Source organism: Cucurbita maxima, unplaced genomic scaffold (assembly GCF_002738345.1).
Source record: "Cucurbita maxima cultivar Rimu unplaced genomic scaffold, Cmax_1.0 Cma_Scf00005, whole genome shotgun sequence".
NCBI classification, from domain to species: domain Eukaryota; kingdom Viridiplantae; phylum Streptophyta; class Magnoliopsida; order Cucurbitales; family Cucurbitaceae; genus Cucurbita; species Cucurbita maxima.
Window position 1 is genome coordinate 3,338,322 of NW_019272021.1, and position 15,024 is coordinate 3,353,345.

Sequence of the window (15,024 nt, forward strand, 5' to 3'; positions counted from 1 at the left end):
AAAAAAAAAAAAAAAAAAAAAAAAAAAAAAAAAAAAAAAAAAAAAAAAAAAAAAAAAATGAACATCTTATTAATAAACAATATTTTCAACTATTACCGAAATTAAAACTAATATTTTAATTTTTTTAATCAAATCTCTATTCAATGGTATCTTTGAAAACAAGTATTAAAAAAATTGTTCTTGTTTTTTTAAATTTGAGTAAGAATCAAAAACTATAAAAAATTTATTCTCCCAAATTTTATTTAAATGAAGATTGATATTAATTTAAAAACACAGGAATATTGGATAAAGGAGAATGTAAAGAAAATCCAACCAAAATTACGACCACCTAACTCAACTAACCTAAAATTTTGGGTTGGTCCAAAAAAATCATCTCAACCTAACCCAACCCGATTAGGAGAGATTTTAAAATACTACAACTATATATATAATAAAAATAAATAATATTCATATTCGTAAAGTTTTGTTATTTGTTTTAAAAAAAATATTATTTTAATAAAAAATAAAAATTCTGACCTGTGGTATACGTTGACCGGCTTACTCATAACTGGTCAATCTAAAGATAAAAGGACCCCTATTCCGATATTGCTTGAGGTCCAAAATTCCTATAGTTTCACGATTGCAGAAGCAGAACAAGTCCTGTTGGTAGCGACCCAGCATTTTCCTGTCTTCACCTTCAGCATCTTCACTGCTCCATTTCCATTTTCCAATCGCGCCCCACTTCTGCAGCTAACACTCTCTCCAACAGTTCACTCAACAAGTGTTGCCCGCTCGAATCATCGGTACGTTTCCGTGCACTACTCTGTTAATCGCCTTTGTACTTCATCTAGGGTTTCTTAATTTTATAGTATGAACAATTTTTCTTTGTGGATGATCCGGCCACTAGTAACCGTGTAGATTGCTTTACTTCTTCAGCACAAACTAAATTGTGGTATTATGGGAGAAACTCCTGCGAAGGCGCTTCGGAAGATCCTGGATTCGCCTGGTGTTCATCTTGGTCCTGCTTGCTTTGATGCTCTCAGTGCTAAGCTTATCCAGAGAGCTGGATTTTCGTATTGCTTTACTAGTGGTTTGTATTTCTATCGTACGATTTTTTTTTTTCTTAATCGATTAGCACATCCGTTGTTTGTCCTTTTTTTTTTTGGCTCCATACAAGTCGGTTTGAGATTGATATTGGTGGCCTCTGTGGCTCTCACTGCTCTTGGTTTCCGTCGATAACATATGTTTGATCCACTTTTCTAAGTTGTATTGCCTTGAAAATATACCTTTGGTTTCATCATAACTTCTAGACAAGCATCCTTCTTGCGAACTGATTCTATCTAGTTAAATAATTAGGAAGTTCTCCAGAAGAAGTATGCAAAATTGAGTCAATCTGGATTCAAAGTCTTGTAGGATCCAATCATTTTCCAGGTTTCCAGAAATCCATCGTGGATTCAGGAGAGTATCATTTTCTCTTTAGCACTTTTACTTATTTGTTACATATACCTTTAAAAAATTAAAAGATGGTAAACTACCTTTAGAAATGTTGATCCGGGTAAACACCTGGTGTTTACAATGTACTATGGATAATTCGTTTCCTTTGGTCTTAATTCATGATTATTCCTCTGTTTTCTACAAGAATCTAAACGCTTAAACAAAGATTTTTCCTTGTATAATATTTTGAATAAGTTACAATTAAACAATCCTCTACTTTACTTCCATGATGCTTGGATTTTCTAAATGTTCCATGGGGCTTTAAAATAGTTACTAAATTTACTAACATTACTTTGGTCTTCCTATAGGATTTTCAATATCAGCTTCTAGATTGGGACTGCCAGATACAGGTTTTATGTCATATGGTGAAATGCTGGATCAAGGGCTACAAATTACTCAAGCCGTGTCAATTCCAGTCATTGGAGATGGTGATAATGGATATGGAAATGCAATGAATTTAAAGAGAACTGTTAAAGGATATATTCGAGCAGGCTTTGCAGGGATCATTCTTGAAGATCAGGTTCTTTTATAATGTAGTGATATTGGTGTTGGTTTATTTTTATTTTATTTTTTTTCTTTCCAAAAGTTGCATGTATTTATACGATTCTTTGATTCTCTGGAAAGAAGGGGTTCTGAATGGGCTGCTTTCTTTGTCTTGGAAACTTTTTGGTTAGTCATAGTTTTCACTTTTCTCTTCGTTTCAGTCTTTTTGATGCTTGGCAAATGAGAAATAGAGAGAATGGGAAGAATTGAGGAAAATCAGGGAGAAACAAATTACTGGTCTAGTCATTACTCAAATACTTAGTTTGTCTAAGGTTGAACTGGACGTAAAATAACTTGAATGGAACATTTCTAAATGATTGAAATCTCTAAAATCCTAAATCAGTATAATTACATGCATAACTTATTAATCCCAATGAATAAAATTCTGATTGACAAATGTGAATATTTCTTTAGTGTATCTTCTGCATCATAAGATCCAATATCTCTTACCGACTTAAGCCATATCCACTTTTTTCAGCTCATGGTGAGAGGATAATAATTGGTATTGGATCTTCATCTCAGACCTGTGCACCTGTTCCCTGGGTCAAAGATTACAAGTCATACTCATGTATTATTTAGTTTTTTTTTTAATAATATTTCAGTTCTTCTACCGGACCTTATGTCAGTGAAAGAATTTTATTTTAGTAACATTCTTTGCATTGGAAAGAAGTAAATATCTTGGAACAAAGTCACATAAATCAGCTTCAAAATTATATGTCCATCTGTTAGTTCTTTTTCAATGTATCCTTTAATAAAAAAGTAACTGATCATTGGATGTATGGTCCTGTCCATTCTTTTTATTATTATTATCATTATTTATTTAAAAAGAAATCTTATTTCTGTTGAAGAATTTGCTTAGTTATCTAACCCCATTGATTAACAAGGTTATCATGGCAGGTATCACCAAAGGCTTGTGGACATACACGAGGTAGAAAAGTAGTGTCTAGAGAGGAAGCGGTGTCATGTATAAGAGCAGCTTTTGATGCTCGAAAAGAAAGTGGCTCTGACATAGTTATTGTGGCTCGTACTGATGCTCGACAAGCTGTGTCCCTTGATGAAGCACTATGGAGGACAAAGGCCTTTGCTGATGCTGGGGCCGACATTCTTTTTATTGATGCACTAGCTTCAGTAGAAGAGATGAAGGCTTTCTGCAAAGTCTCTCCTGAAGTACCTAAAATGGTATGCCCGAAATTTCCTTACCATAGGATGCAAGTGAAGTAATTTGAATAACATTCCCATGTTGAAATGTTCATTACATGACTAGTTTGATATAAAATTTTCGTTTAAGCTGCAATTTCTGTTCTTCATCAACATCAGCTTCCCATAAAGCCCTTGGGAATCTAGCTTCAAAGAAGCAAGGTACCCTTGGTGAATTGTACTTGAGATACTTGCGAAAGTGCCTGAAGCCTATTTTTTTTTAATTTAATTTATTTTATTTTTAAATTAAGGAGGAAACCGAGAAATATTCTTAAAATATGTATTTTCCCTCTACAATATCTAATAAAAGATCTAACATCTGAAACTTTTCGTTATCCCATTGTTTGTAATATTATTTTTCTTCATGTGTCAAATTTTATTTACATTTTTATATTGGGCTCTTCACAAGAAACCCTTTTCTGTGCCTTGCGCTTAAGCACTTCATGCTTTACAAAACACTGGCAAATGTTGCAATAGATTATTGACTGACACGAATTTCTCATAGACAATGCAATATTCCACCCAATCAAACATAAGTATTTCATTATTAGAAATCTGTAATTAGTTTCTTCAATTTCTGTAATTATGGCATAAATAAAAAAAAATTGACGGATACTTCTCTTCTATTTTTGTAGGCCAATATGCTTGAAGGAGGAGGTAAAACACCAATTCTCAGCCCTCTTGAACTTGCAGAAATTGGATATAAGGTTGTTGTTTATCCTCTTTCCTTGATGGGCGTATCCATGCGAGCGATGCAGGTATCATGTCTGTCTGCACTTATATAAGCAAGAGAATTGATCACTATGAAGTCATACAAGTTGGATATAGTTGGGAAATTTGATTATCTCAATTCATTTGTTCAATAATACCATTATTTTTGTAGGCTGAAAATGGTGGTTCCTCATTTTTACAATGTATAAAGAAATAACAAACTTCCTTTGTTTCCTGCATCAATTTCCCAGTCTAATTTATTGTCAAAAAGATTACCGCATAGAATATGCTCAAGGTTTTGGTCTGTCGAGGGATGACAATAATGGAAGGAAGAAATGGTTCTTAGACTACAACAGGAATCTTTTTAAGGTTTGGATCAATCTATTACCGTAGATTTCAGATTTGTCACAATTACGAATTTGGGAGTCAATGAAGTAGACCGGAAAGATTGTTTTGAAATGTTTGTAGCACCTAGATGAAGTTTCTTTCATGGAATATAAGAGCATGAGAGCAAGGTAGAAAGAGAGAATGATCAATGGATTTTTGAGGTAGGTGATAACATGATGTCTAATTTGTGAGATTTTCTCACAAAGTAAGTTGGGAAGTCATGTCTAGACCATTGGACCATAGAGTTTTGGGTATTGGTAACTTTAGCTTGCATAATGAGGCACTATTGGCTAAATGACTGGCATTCTTTCTTGAGGCTGACCCTCTTTGGCGTAGGATATTGAGAGTAAGTATGGTCCTTGTCCTTTTGAGTGAGATTTGGGTTGGACTCAAAAGGCATTTATGGAGAAACATCTAGAAAGCAATCTCATATGGTATACCTTCTTCTCTCTTGTTGGTCCCAACTAAACTCATGAGATGCCTGAAAAGAAAGCTTAATAATATTGTAGAATCAATTAGATCCTCTGCTCCTGCAATGAAATGTATTTTAATTGTTATATCATCCAAATCCTACGAGAGACAGGGGCCTTCAGTTAAAATAGTAGTTTGAGCTTGGAGGGTGAAAACCGTTGCTCCTTATTTTAGTTTTAATTTTAGTATTGTTTTTCACATTACATTTCATCTGAATCTTGAGTGCCTGTTAAATGCAATTGTCACCTATTCTTTTTTTATAGGATGCGCTACTTGCAATTAAAGGAGGTCAAATTCCTTCTGAACGCATGCCATCTTTTGAAGAAATGAAGGAAATATTAGGTTTCAACAGTTATTATGAAGAAGAGGAGAAGTATGCTGCTGCTGCTAGTCTTCCTTCGCCAGGAGGTATGGAGTTCTTTCACCCTTAATTGAATCTATTGTGCTTTACAAGGATTGAAGGATATAATAATTGGTTTTGACGATGAATTCAAAGGCTTGACCTTGAGCAGATAATTAATAATAGTTAACTCTTTATAGCTCTTTTTCAAATTGATGTTTATTAATTATCTATCCATGAAGGTATCTTATTGCGTATCTAAGATTCATCCAACTTCTTAAGGTAAATTACATTTCCTTATTGAAAAGGAAAAAGCCAGATTGCAACATGTTACAGTAAGCCTTACCAGCTTTGTCTGGCAGATTGTAAATGCAGGCTCATAGATTGTTTTTCCGGCTTTGATAGTCCATTTGAGGGCCAATGTTAGTATGAATATCCAGTTCTGAGAAAGAAAATTTTCTTATGTTTTGTTAAAGAGTCATGTACTTTCAGTAAATATTTTCTGGTTCGAAATCCAATTTCTGCACTGACCTAAAATTTCATAGCAATTTAATAGTTCTGCACTATTTGATATAAAAATAAGGTTCTTTTCCAGTGAGCAGCAGCATAACATACGGTTGAAATGATTGAGAGTAGAAAGGCCAATGTCATCAAGGTAAAATTGTCGAAGTAACTATATCTGATTTATACTGTAACTTTGATGCAGATGGATCAAAACATCCCCCTTCTGACATCTCGGCTCGGAAATTGAGAGTCAAAATAACTGGAACAGATGGACTTGAGAGACTTGATGCTAGGATTCCTGTAAGCGTTCACGAATATCATATTTTTGTCCTTTTGATTGTTTTGGGAATCAAAATGAGTTTACTTAATCAAATGATTCGATGCTTCACACATTTTCTTCCCAAGATTAGTGATGCAGCCAATTGTGATCTTTGTGTTCCATAACCCTTGCATCTGTTATTGTTGTTCTTTCAGGCTGCTGATTGGTATGGTAACCCTACTTGTCAGATAGAATTTTAATTGTTGAATTTGTATAATGATATAAAGGTTTTTAAACATTTAAAACCCCACTTTTGCTTCTTTCATTAAGAATTGGCAGAGTTATATATGTTCTTAAGAAATGTAGTTAGGTTTGAATTATGTCTTAGAAGTTGTAACTCTACCTCAGCCTTTCATTTTGTTTTCCAAACCCTCTCATTATACAATTTTATTTTAATGTCAAATATAAAGAATAAGACTATTTTGGTATTTTAATGTCGGAAACGATGCTTACATGTCCTCAATCTTCAAATCTGGTTGCATTATTCAATTTCAGTTCTCTGCGAAAGTTGTATTGCTATACCAGATTTTCTTTTAAGTTCTGGTTTTCCCCTTTTTTCAGGCTGGATCCCTGGCTACCCTAACCAACATAGTTCCAGGTACTTTGATAATTTTTTTTAGTGGTTAAAGTAGCTTAGATTATTAACTTTAACACGTCCTCGGGCTGTAATAAAAAAAATGCGATGTTTGGAGTACAGCGTTAGGAGGCATAAACATCAAAAAACTGCTAGATGATGCTGCTGAGGAAGTAGGAGGAAAAGTGCTGCTGGATTTTACTGATACAACGGGTGACAGGATTCAGGTCTTCTTGGAGTAATTTCATTCAGGTTTTTGCAACTGCCATGAAAATCGAAGGATGAAGGTATTTCACTCCTTATATTTGCTCTAATTTGTATTTTCTTTAGCTGTCTTTGTTTGTTAATAAGCGACTAGTAAGCGCAAAGCATATGAATCTCTTTCATATTCACGCATGTACATAGTTTTTATGATTATGATTATAGTGCGAGCCTTTGAAATGCCCTTTTAGCCGCTAGCATATAATAGGTTACGACCAAAATATATGATGTGCTTGTTTTCATTGAGAAAGCTTGAACTTGTTCTTATTGAAATATGATATACTTGGACAATTCTATTGCAAGATCACGAACCATTTTCGTGCTATAACTCTGTTTGTCTTCTAGGGTGCATGCACCACAAATCCACACTTAAGGCAAGATGATAGAAATGACGATATCCTTTTAGAGCGAAAATTCCATGTTCAGATGTAAAGTTCGAAATACTTAGAACAATGTTTGGACAGAGTCATTGAACTATGATTTTGAGATTAAATATCCACCCTAACCTGAAAAATCATACATACAAGAGTATAACTCAATTCATTAAAACATTATATTTTCGACTATTAAGTTAGAAGTTCTAATCTATTTATTTTATAACTTGTAAAAAGAAAAAAAGAGTAACGCAAAATACAATTTAGAACCTATTTCTAAAAACTAAGAGATTAAAAACGTGATTTAACAAAAAAAAAAAGGATAAAACATTTACAAAACATGTTAATATCCTTTCAACAGTATCCTACAAGATATGAAATACGAATAAGGCGAACTTACACCATCATATTTTATTTATGTTCAATCAAATTTACAATCACAAGAAAGTGGAAGGAAATTGACAAGGAGGAGATTTGAATCATTGACACACAAAATTCAAACCAGAACTGAACCCACAAAGTTGAGTAACAGGAGATTTGGTAGAAAACAATGAAGACAGAGGGGCTTCATTCTGGGGAAAAGTATAGCTTCAGATGATAAAATCTTGGGTTGGATGCAGGCGTTTGAATATTTAGTGCTGTGTCCTACCTAACCTCTTTTAACCTGATAAACAAGCAGAGGCTCTTCCACAACCCTAACAAGATGTCTGATGTCATCGGTAACCGCCGTACCGTGGCTGTTGAGGGGCATAACCACCAGCGCCCATCATTGGATTGTATACACCGGACATGTTCGCTCGAGGTTGCTGCATTTGTATTCCTTGTTGCCCCATAACCATATTCATCCCCATGCCACCCATGGGTTGATTCATACCTCCATAGCCTCTCATGCCCATACCCATACCTGTACCCGACATCGCATTTGGAGGAGGCCTTATTACACCTGCACCGGCTCGGCCTATCCCAGAACCAGATCCCATAGCTTTACCCATGTTAATGGTAGATACCATTGGAGCTATACTAGGCTTCTCCATCCTCTTTTCCCTCCTACTGAGGGATTCAAAATCAACACCAATGTCCACCAATGGGTTTGCTTTAGCTACACAAGGAGAACTTGTTCTTCAAAAAATGAGGAATCAAGATCTATTATGTTTTTCTAAACGTATGAAACAGCCCAGTAGGTCCAAAAGAAAAAATCAACACAATCAAGTTAAGCTCATCGGTGTGGGCAAGTGATGTAATGAAATCAAGAGGGAAAACTCACGTCCAGATATGTTTAAATTGACAAGTCCTCTGCTTAAAATCAACACAATCAAGTTAAGCTCATCGGTGTGTGCAAGTGATGTAATGAAATCAAGAGGGAAAACTCACGTCCAGATATGTTTAAATTGACAAGTCCTCTGCTTAATGTGTCAGACCATACTGTGGACTTGGTCTCGAACTTATTCTTCGAAGCTTGAGACACCTTTGAAAGTGATTCGACTGGAGGAATTTGCTGGTAAGCCATGGCAGTATAGTTTCCTGCTTGAGGATTAAAACTACCCATAACCTCTGGGTTAGATTGTACAAAAGGAAATGAATAAGCCACTGGAGCTACAGAACTGGAAGCTTGAAGTGCGACGTGAGAACTCGTGGGAACTGCAGAACCGTTCTGAGAGGATCCATGATTATTGGGCTGTATATTAGGTCCAGCATGAGGAGGAGCCATATATGAATTGACATGAGCTGGTGTTCCTCCCTGTGTTATGAACATCCCATTGCCAAACTCTCTCCCTGGTTCTGTTTGATTTTGGAAATTCATAGGAGCAATACTTCCATATTGCTGATAGTTCCCCAAGTTAGAATTTGGCTGTGCAGGCAAGCCAGATACAGCTGAAAAATTTGGATGTGCTGGTTGGTTTGATATTGTAAATGTGGGCTGTGAAACAACAGCTGGTAAAGTTTCAGGAGGAGGAAGGAGATCAGCCAGTACACCAATATCTTGATGTAGCAGTGACTCTTCACGAGGATGGTGCAAGTTCGGTTGAGGTTGAACAGGGATGTCCGGTTTAGAGTAAGATGCTGCAGAAACCAATTCCCCATGATGAAAATCTGCTTGATCTTGGACACCAGAGGAAGGAACGGCTTTAAAAGACGAGTCACCAAATGGGTCTTTAGAAGTCTGCATGAGCATAAGAAGTAATCCAATTTTACGAAGTAGCAAAACCACGATACAACATGCTCTCGGCAATGCCGGGAATAAGATCGATGAGAAAGCATCAAGTCATGGGTATATGAAAGCGAGAAAATTGCCTGATTTTGAGTATAGGAACCCTCTGCAGAGCTTTTCCGAACACAACTCTTGGAGTCTGCAGTTGATGTTACTGGCTCAACAGGCACTAAGGCCAAGGAGTCGAATAAATTCGTCTCCGAACTGCTTGAGATCGTTGGAGCAGCTGAAATAGGAATAAAAGAAAAAAGAGAGGAGAAAAGAGATAATAAGTGCAAGTCTTCTTATGCCCACTTACACAAAGCACACATTACTAGAGGAACCAAAACCATACACAGTCCTACCATGAGAAAAACATACAAACCAAAGACTAACATAATTTTCATTCCAAAAATCCCCAGGATAAACAAGCATCTCCTTTTGGTATTTTACTGCTAACGACATGGAAATGTCGAAGGAACTATCCTACTACAGGAAGTACCTAACGTTTCATTAGAATCGATTAAAAAACAATGGAACAGATAGAACGGGAGGTAGGACCCGACCATCATTCCCTACCCAGGCAGCTAAGAAGCTTACACATGGACTTTCAGCACTGATAAAAAGGAACATAAATTCTGTCTTTTGTCACACACTTGACCCGACCATCATTTCTTAGGGTTTGTTCTTTCTCAATATATCAGTACAAAGTAGGTGCAACATAGAAAACCAAGTGCTTCCCATACCTGGAACAGAACCCCGGGGGTCAAATTCATCAGGACGATCAAATCCCTGGGTAGGCGGGGGTGTAGAGGTTCCATGACTAGTTAGCTGGCTCGGAGTACTGGACGTCGGTGGAGGAAAAGCTCTTGGAGCCATAGTTGCTGGAGCTTCTACATCTCTGTTTACAGATACAATATATCAATTGAATGAATGGTGAAGAAGATGACAAGAAAAAGTGACATAAAATCTTTGGTACAAAATTGGCACCTTTGACTATGCACAGATCTTCCAGATTCATTCACAGCTTCTTCATAACTAGGTGGGAAACTAAGATTCTGTTCCGAAAATTTACGTTCAAGCTTCCTATGAAAAATTCAAGTTTTGTAATGCAACATATTGCTCCTTTTAGGATAAAAGAGATACCCCAAACAATAACACTAAACTGCTTCCTCATCAGAGAAATATAAAATAAACAACAAAATTAAATGATCGAAAACTAACCTTCCAACCGGAGATGGCTCGTGTGCTCTGGCACGATTGTTGCTGCAAGCAACAGGAGAAGCAAGGAAATGGAAAAACTATAATGGAATTCACTAATGTAATAGTTATCTAGCCTCAACATTTACTATCTAGGTGCCTACCGAGAAGAAACGTGACCATCGTCATCATATGTACGTTCTCCATCTCTGTCATAGCTCCTGCTCCTTGAACCATACTGATGACCATCAATGCTTCGACTTCTTCCACGATAATCATCATCCTTATAACAATCTCTGTTATAGCGTCCTTCGTAATCACGACCATATGAATCTTTGTTTCTGCCCAAACGATCATCTCTGAAACCATAGTCCCTTTCCCTCCCAAAAGAATCAACATTTTTGTCTCCATCATAGCTTCCATATCGTCCTTCATAGCGCTCGTCATATCCTCCTGTTCTTGATCTATACATACGGCTCATAGATGATGGGCTGCGAAACCTGTGTGATATCGTGATATTCATAAATACTGGAAAAGCTGAAAGAATTGACAAAAATAACCAAACATGGAGAGCGGACTCACTTGTCCCTATTAGCAGCAGCTTTCTGTCTGACCTCAACGATCCTTTCTTCATCATTTACAAGAGCAACAAGATTTAGAGATTTCTTTCTAACATTGTTACCCTGATCCCTCGCACTCGAATCGATGTATTGAAAATTCGATAAGGTCTGTCATCCAAAAGATGGTCGATTTTTTCAAGAAAATCAAAGAGCTAGAATAGAAATAGCAGTCCTAGTGAATCGAGTAAGAATGATGTACCGATATCTGATATGCATGTTCTCTGATGTCGTCTATGACTCGCTCTGACCCATGACCCACCAAGTACTCCAAAACAGTCAAACCCTTAGAAAGATACAAGTTCGGGTAGGAATAAAATGAAAAAAATGAACATTTGTTTCATGCAATCATCTCTTACAACTGTCAGTTCATAAGAGCTTCCATACAAAAATGGAAAGGTTGAAAGAAAACGAGAAAAACTACTAAGATCTTCTCCGTTGAAAGACCCCTACATGGATAATACACATTCCAGTTCAGCGAGTCAAATTCTAATTGTTTCGAGTAATTTTTTCGCCTCCAAATTGTTTGAGGCCTACGCCTTTTTGAATCCATATTTCAGACCTTAGCTCGATGTTACAATAAGAAAAAGGGAAAAACTACTAACCTTGTAGACATGCCTCCAATTCTTGCCCGTATCATTAATCCGCTTCCAGATTATTCCCATGATCAATTGATATTCATGACTGCATGAACATTTGGAATAAGTTCTCCCCTGGTGTAGAATATTCAATCTAAAACCATCCACAAAAGCAAGCCTATGCTTACTGATTTCTAGTTTCCTCTGCTATATCTGCAAGAAGGGATCCATGAGGCCCCCAAGGCTCATTGCTAGTGGCATCCAAAACCTGGAAAAGGGACCCAAGGGCTATCATTGTGGCCATGAGTTTCAAATGAACCTAAACACTTTCTTTATCATTTTTTAGGAACATAAGATGAACAGAAAGCAGACCTTCTGCTCTATTTTCGGAATTTTGAGCACGGTCTTATTGACCTCTCTCTTTCTGCAATAAAATAAGAGGTACCCTATTACGAAAACGTAACGCATAAAGTTATGTTTACGAGATCAATGGATAAAAATGAATTTTGATGTGACGAGACAACTAAGAATTTAGCTTACATGTCTCTAACTGTTTGATCAAAGACCTTCTTCATCCTAGCAAATTACAGCAACAACCAGATGCACCCCTAGGATATTAAACACATACAAAAGGATCTCAATCTTAAATATACAAAATGTAAAAGTTCAAACTTCAGAAGATATATAGCAATAAGAATATGATGAACGTTGGTCTACGTATCGGGTGGAAGTGGCTACGTTCCATGCTGAGATGAAAGTTGAAGGGAAGATCATAAATTTTTAACTTTGGGACTTCATTTACCATATAAACTCAAATGATTGGGAAAGTTTTAAGTTTGTTTTTTTTTTCTTTTTTTTTCTTTTTTCTTTTTGAAGTAAACTCCGTCTAATATAGTAACTCTAGCCAGTTGAATCTAAGAACCCTCGTAAACGCTTTGGATATGCAAACCCCTAGTTCACAAATGCTAAAACTCACAAATCAAGTTGATTTCATTCCAAATGATTGTAACTCTTGGGAATTTGATCGATCAACCTCATCGAAGAATAAGGCCTTTAGATCTAGATATATCTAGGAACCTCAAAACAAAAAGGAATCCCCCCGAACGAAGGTAAGATTTAGATTACCTTGTTGATCAAATATCTCAAGACAAGAACACTTGTTTTAGATTCAAATCACTCCATAAGCAAGATTGATCAAGTTAAGCTTGAATGATTCTAACCGTACAACCAAAACTACATAGAATTGTAAAGAAACTTAGCCCTTCGCTAAAAGAAAGCACAAATCCTCTTTTTACTACATTTTCTAAATCTACTTTTCAATGACTTTATACTGCCTCGAAATCAAACCATTCACTGAGACTTTATGACCATAATTAGCCACTTTGTAAATGTAACCTTAAAGTAAATAAAATGTCTTAAAATACATTAATATAAGACTATAACTCCAGTTTATCATCCGTCCAAAATTTGTAACCATTCAAGAATAAGTGAAACTCCATTCTCATTTTCTTCACATCTTCCTAGAAGTTCATATTGCACGATATAGATATCTACACCCCGTCTAACTAGCTAAGACTCTCCACTTCTTAAACAACAAACAGTTCCTCGCGATTCGAAAAAATTAGGATATTGTTCTCCATTAAATCCAACTTTTAACATGTTATGGACCTAAGTTACTCCGTCCTGCATTTGCCAATGCCTTGATATTAACAAATAATGTCATAATCAGCAATGTGAAGGATTTACACAGCAACAGGAAAATTAAAGAAACTTTCCCCATCTAGATATTCACAACCAGCTGCTAAAACTCAAACCGATCAATGAAAAATTCTCCTCTTGAGAAAATCCTATTGCAAAGCCTACAATATCAAAGGAAAACATAAGGGGGTGATCGATATTTTTCGGCATTGTTGCGTGGAATGTACAAATTCCATGGTTTCAACCCAAATTTCAAACAAATATAGCCTACTGAATCAAATTTGGAAGGAATCTTAGGAGACTAAGAACACAAAAGAGGTAGCAGAATCAACTGTTCTAGCAGCTACCCAGAAATGGAAGCACAAAAATCGGGCATAACAAGGGTAAAGTAGATCGAAACCACAACCCAACAACTATAAACCAAAGAACAAACGAAAGAAAATGGTAGCCATTGAGAATCAAACAAGAGCGCACCTGATTGAATGAACTCCGATTAGCGGGGTTGAAACCAGTAGCCCGATCTGACGATCTCGATTAGTCGAAGAACATGATTCTGGAGTTTGTTTGATGCCGGGAAGAATTGAATGATGTCGCCGGTAATCGAAGAGGAAGAAGGAGAGGGGTTTCTCTCTCTTCCTCTCTTCAAATTTGAGAACTCGGCGGAAATGGGAGCGATTACGAGATCGATAGCGCAGGTAGCCCAGCTGCGCGCAGGCAGGTAATAAGCAAAACCCAAATGGGTTCCAAAATTTAATCCCTACTTATTTCATTGTGATTATGTATTAAATTTCTTAACTTTGCATGTTACGTCCATCCATTCTCAATTCAGCTAATCATCTCATTTGTGTTCGTAATTTTATTTATAATCCATATAGTAAAATATTAGAGATGGTCTGTTTGTCATTCAAGCTGCATTAATATTCGTTAGAGTTGGTCGGGTTAGTGATAAGTAGTCATATTTCCTTTTCTTTTGTGGACGATCTTTCTTAAAGATAATATTAAGGAGAAATAACATTTTTTTTTTGTTTTTTGATGTAGGTTTGTACAACACTTGTTCTAACTTAGTGAATAAATCAATCATGTGAAAATTGAATTTTGCAAACAATTTGACGTATGATCGAGGCTCGATGTTTGTCATAAAACGTTTTATAAAACGTGAGTGAGAAAATGAGTTGAAAACAATTTGAATGAAAGAAATGTTATAGGCTAAAAGCGAATAAGCTATAACCATAAATTTTATAGCATATAACTCGAGTAGGAAGAATTTACAACTAGTCATGTCCTTGTAAGTGTATTTTTGGAGCATTTTTAATCTTGACGGATGTAGACATGATAGTAAAGACCTAACTACGTATGAAAATTAATTAAAATTTGTTTATATAAATTACCTTATAAATAGTTAAAATATATTTTATAAATAGTTAAAATATATTTTAAGAGGTGTCGAAGAATAAATAATGAAAAAAATATTAAGCAAAAATATATATTTTAAAATTAACTGATTCATGAGTCAACTAAATCTAAAAAAAAAAAAAAAAAAAAAAAAAAAAAAAAAAAAAAAAAAAAAAAAAAAAAAAAAAAAAAAAAAA

The 15,024-nt window shown here is 35.7% G+C and overlaps 2 protein-coding genes across 8 annotated transcripts; one reads left to right on the plus strand and one right to left on the minus strand.

Annotated features, from left to right (window-relative positions):
* Positions 1–573: 573 nt before the first annotated feature.
* Positions 574–7,079, plus strand: LOC111479401 (2,3-dimethylmalate lyase-like). 2 transcript variants are annotated; one of them, XM_023124044.1, is made up of 9 exons: positions 574–782; positions 898–1,069; positions 1,782–1,993; positions 2,914–3,195; positions 3,849–3,971; positions 5,046–5,190; positions 5,829–5,926; positions 6,507–6,543; positions 6,643–7,079. In XM_023124044.1, the coding sequence occupies exons 2-9, from the start codon at positions 937–939 to the stop codon at positions 6,759–6,761; spliced, it is 1,149 nt and encodes a 382-aa protein (XP_022979812.1). In that variant the 5' UTR covers positions 574–782; positions 898–936; the 3' UTR covers positions 6,762–7,079. The 2 variants fall into 2 exon arrangements, with proteins under 2 accessions (XP_022979812.1, XP_022979811.1); XM_023124043.1 differs by having other exon boundaries at positions 577–782; positions 916–1,069.
* Positions 7,080–7,529: 450 nt separating this feature from the next.
* Positions 7,530–14,427, minus strand: LOC111479344 (clathrin interactor EPSIN 2-like). Of its 6 annotated transcripts, none has more exons than XM_023123944.1 (14): positions 13,910–14,426; positions 12,278–12,345; positions 12,110–12,161; positions 11,926–12,005; positions 11,765–11,843; positions 11,362–11,445; positions 11,131–11,270; positions 10,707–11,042; positions 10,567–10,608; positions 10,333–10,428; positions 10,089–10,243; positions 9,447–9,589; positions 8,526–9,315; positions 7,530–8,253 (listed from the first exon to the last, which is right to left on the minus strand). In XM_023123944.1, the coding sequence occupies exons 2-14, from the start codon at positions 12,310–12,312 to the stop codon at positions 7,868–7,870; spliced, it is 2,418 nt and encodes an 805-aa protein (XP_022979712.1). In that variant the 5' UTR covers positions 12,313–12,345; positions 13,910–14,426; the 3' UTR covers positions 7,530–7,867. The 6 variants fall into 6 exon arrangements, with proteins under 6 accessions (XP_022979712.1, XP_022979711.1, XP_022979714.1 ...); XM_023123943.1 differs by having other exon boundaries at positions 11,125–11,270; positions 13,910–14,425; XM_023123948.1 differs by having other exon boundaries at positions 7,986–8,391; positions 8,499–9,315; positions 11,125–11,270; positions 13,910–14,427.
* Positions 14,428–15,024: the final 597 nt, after the last annotated feature.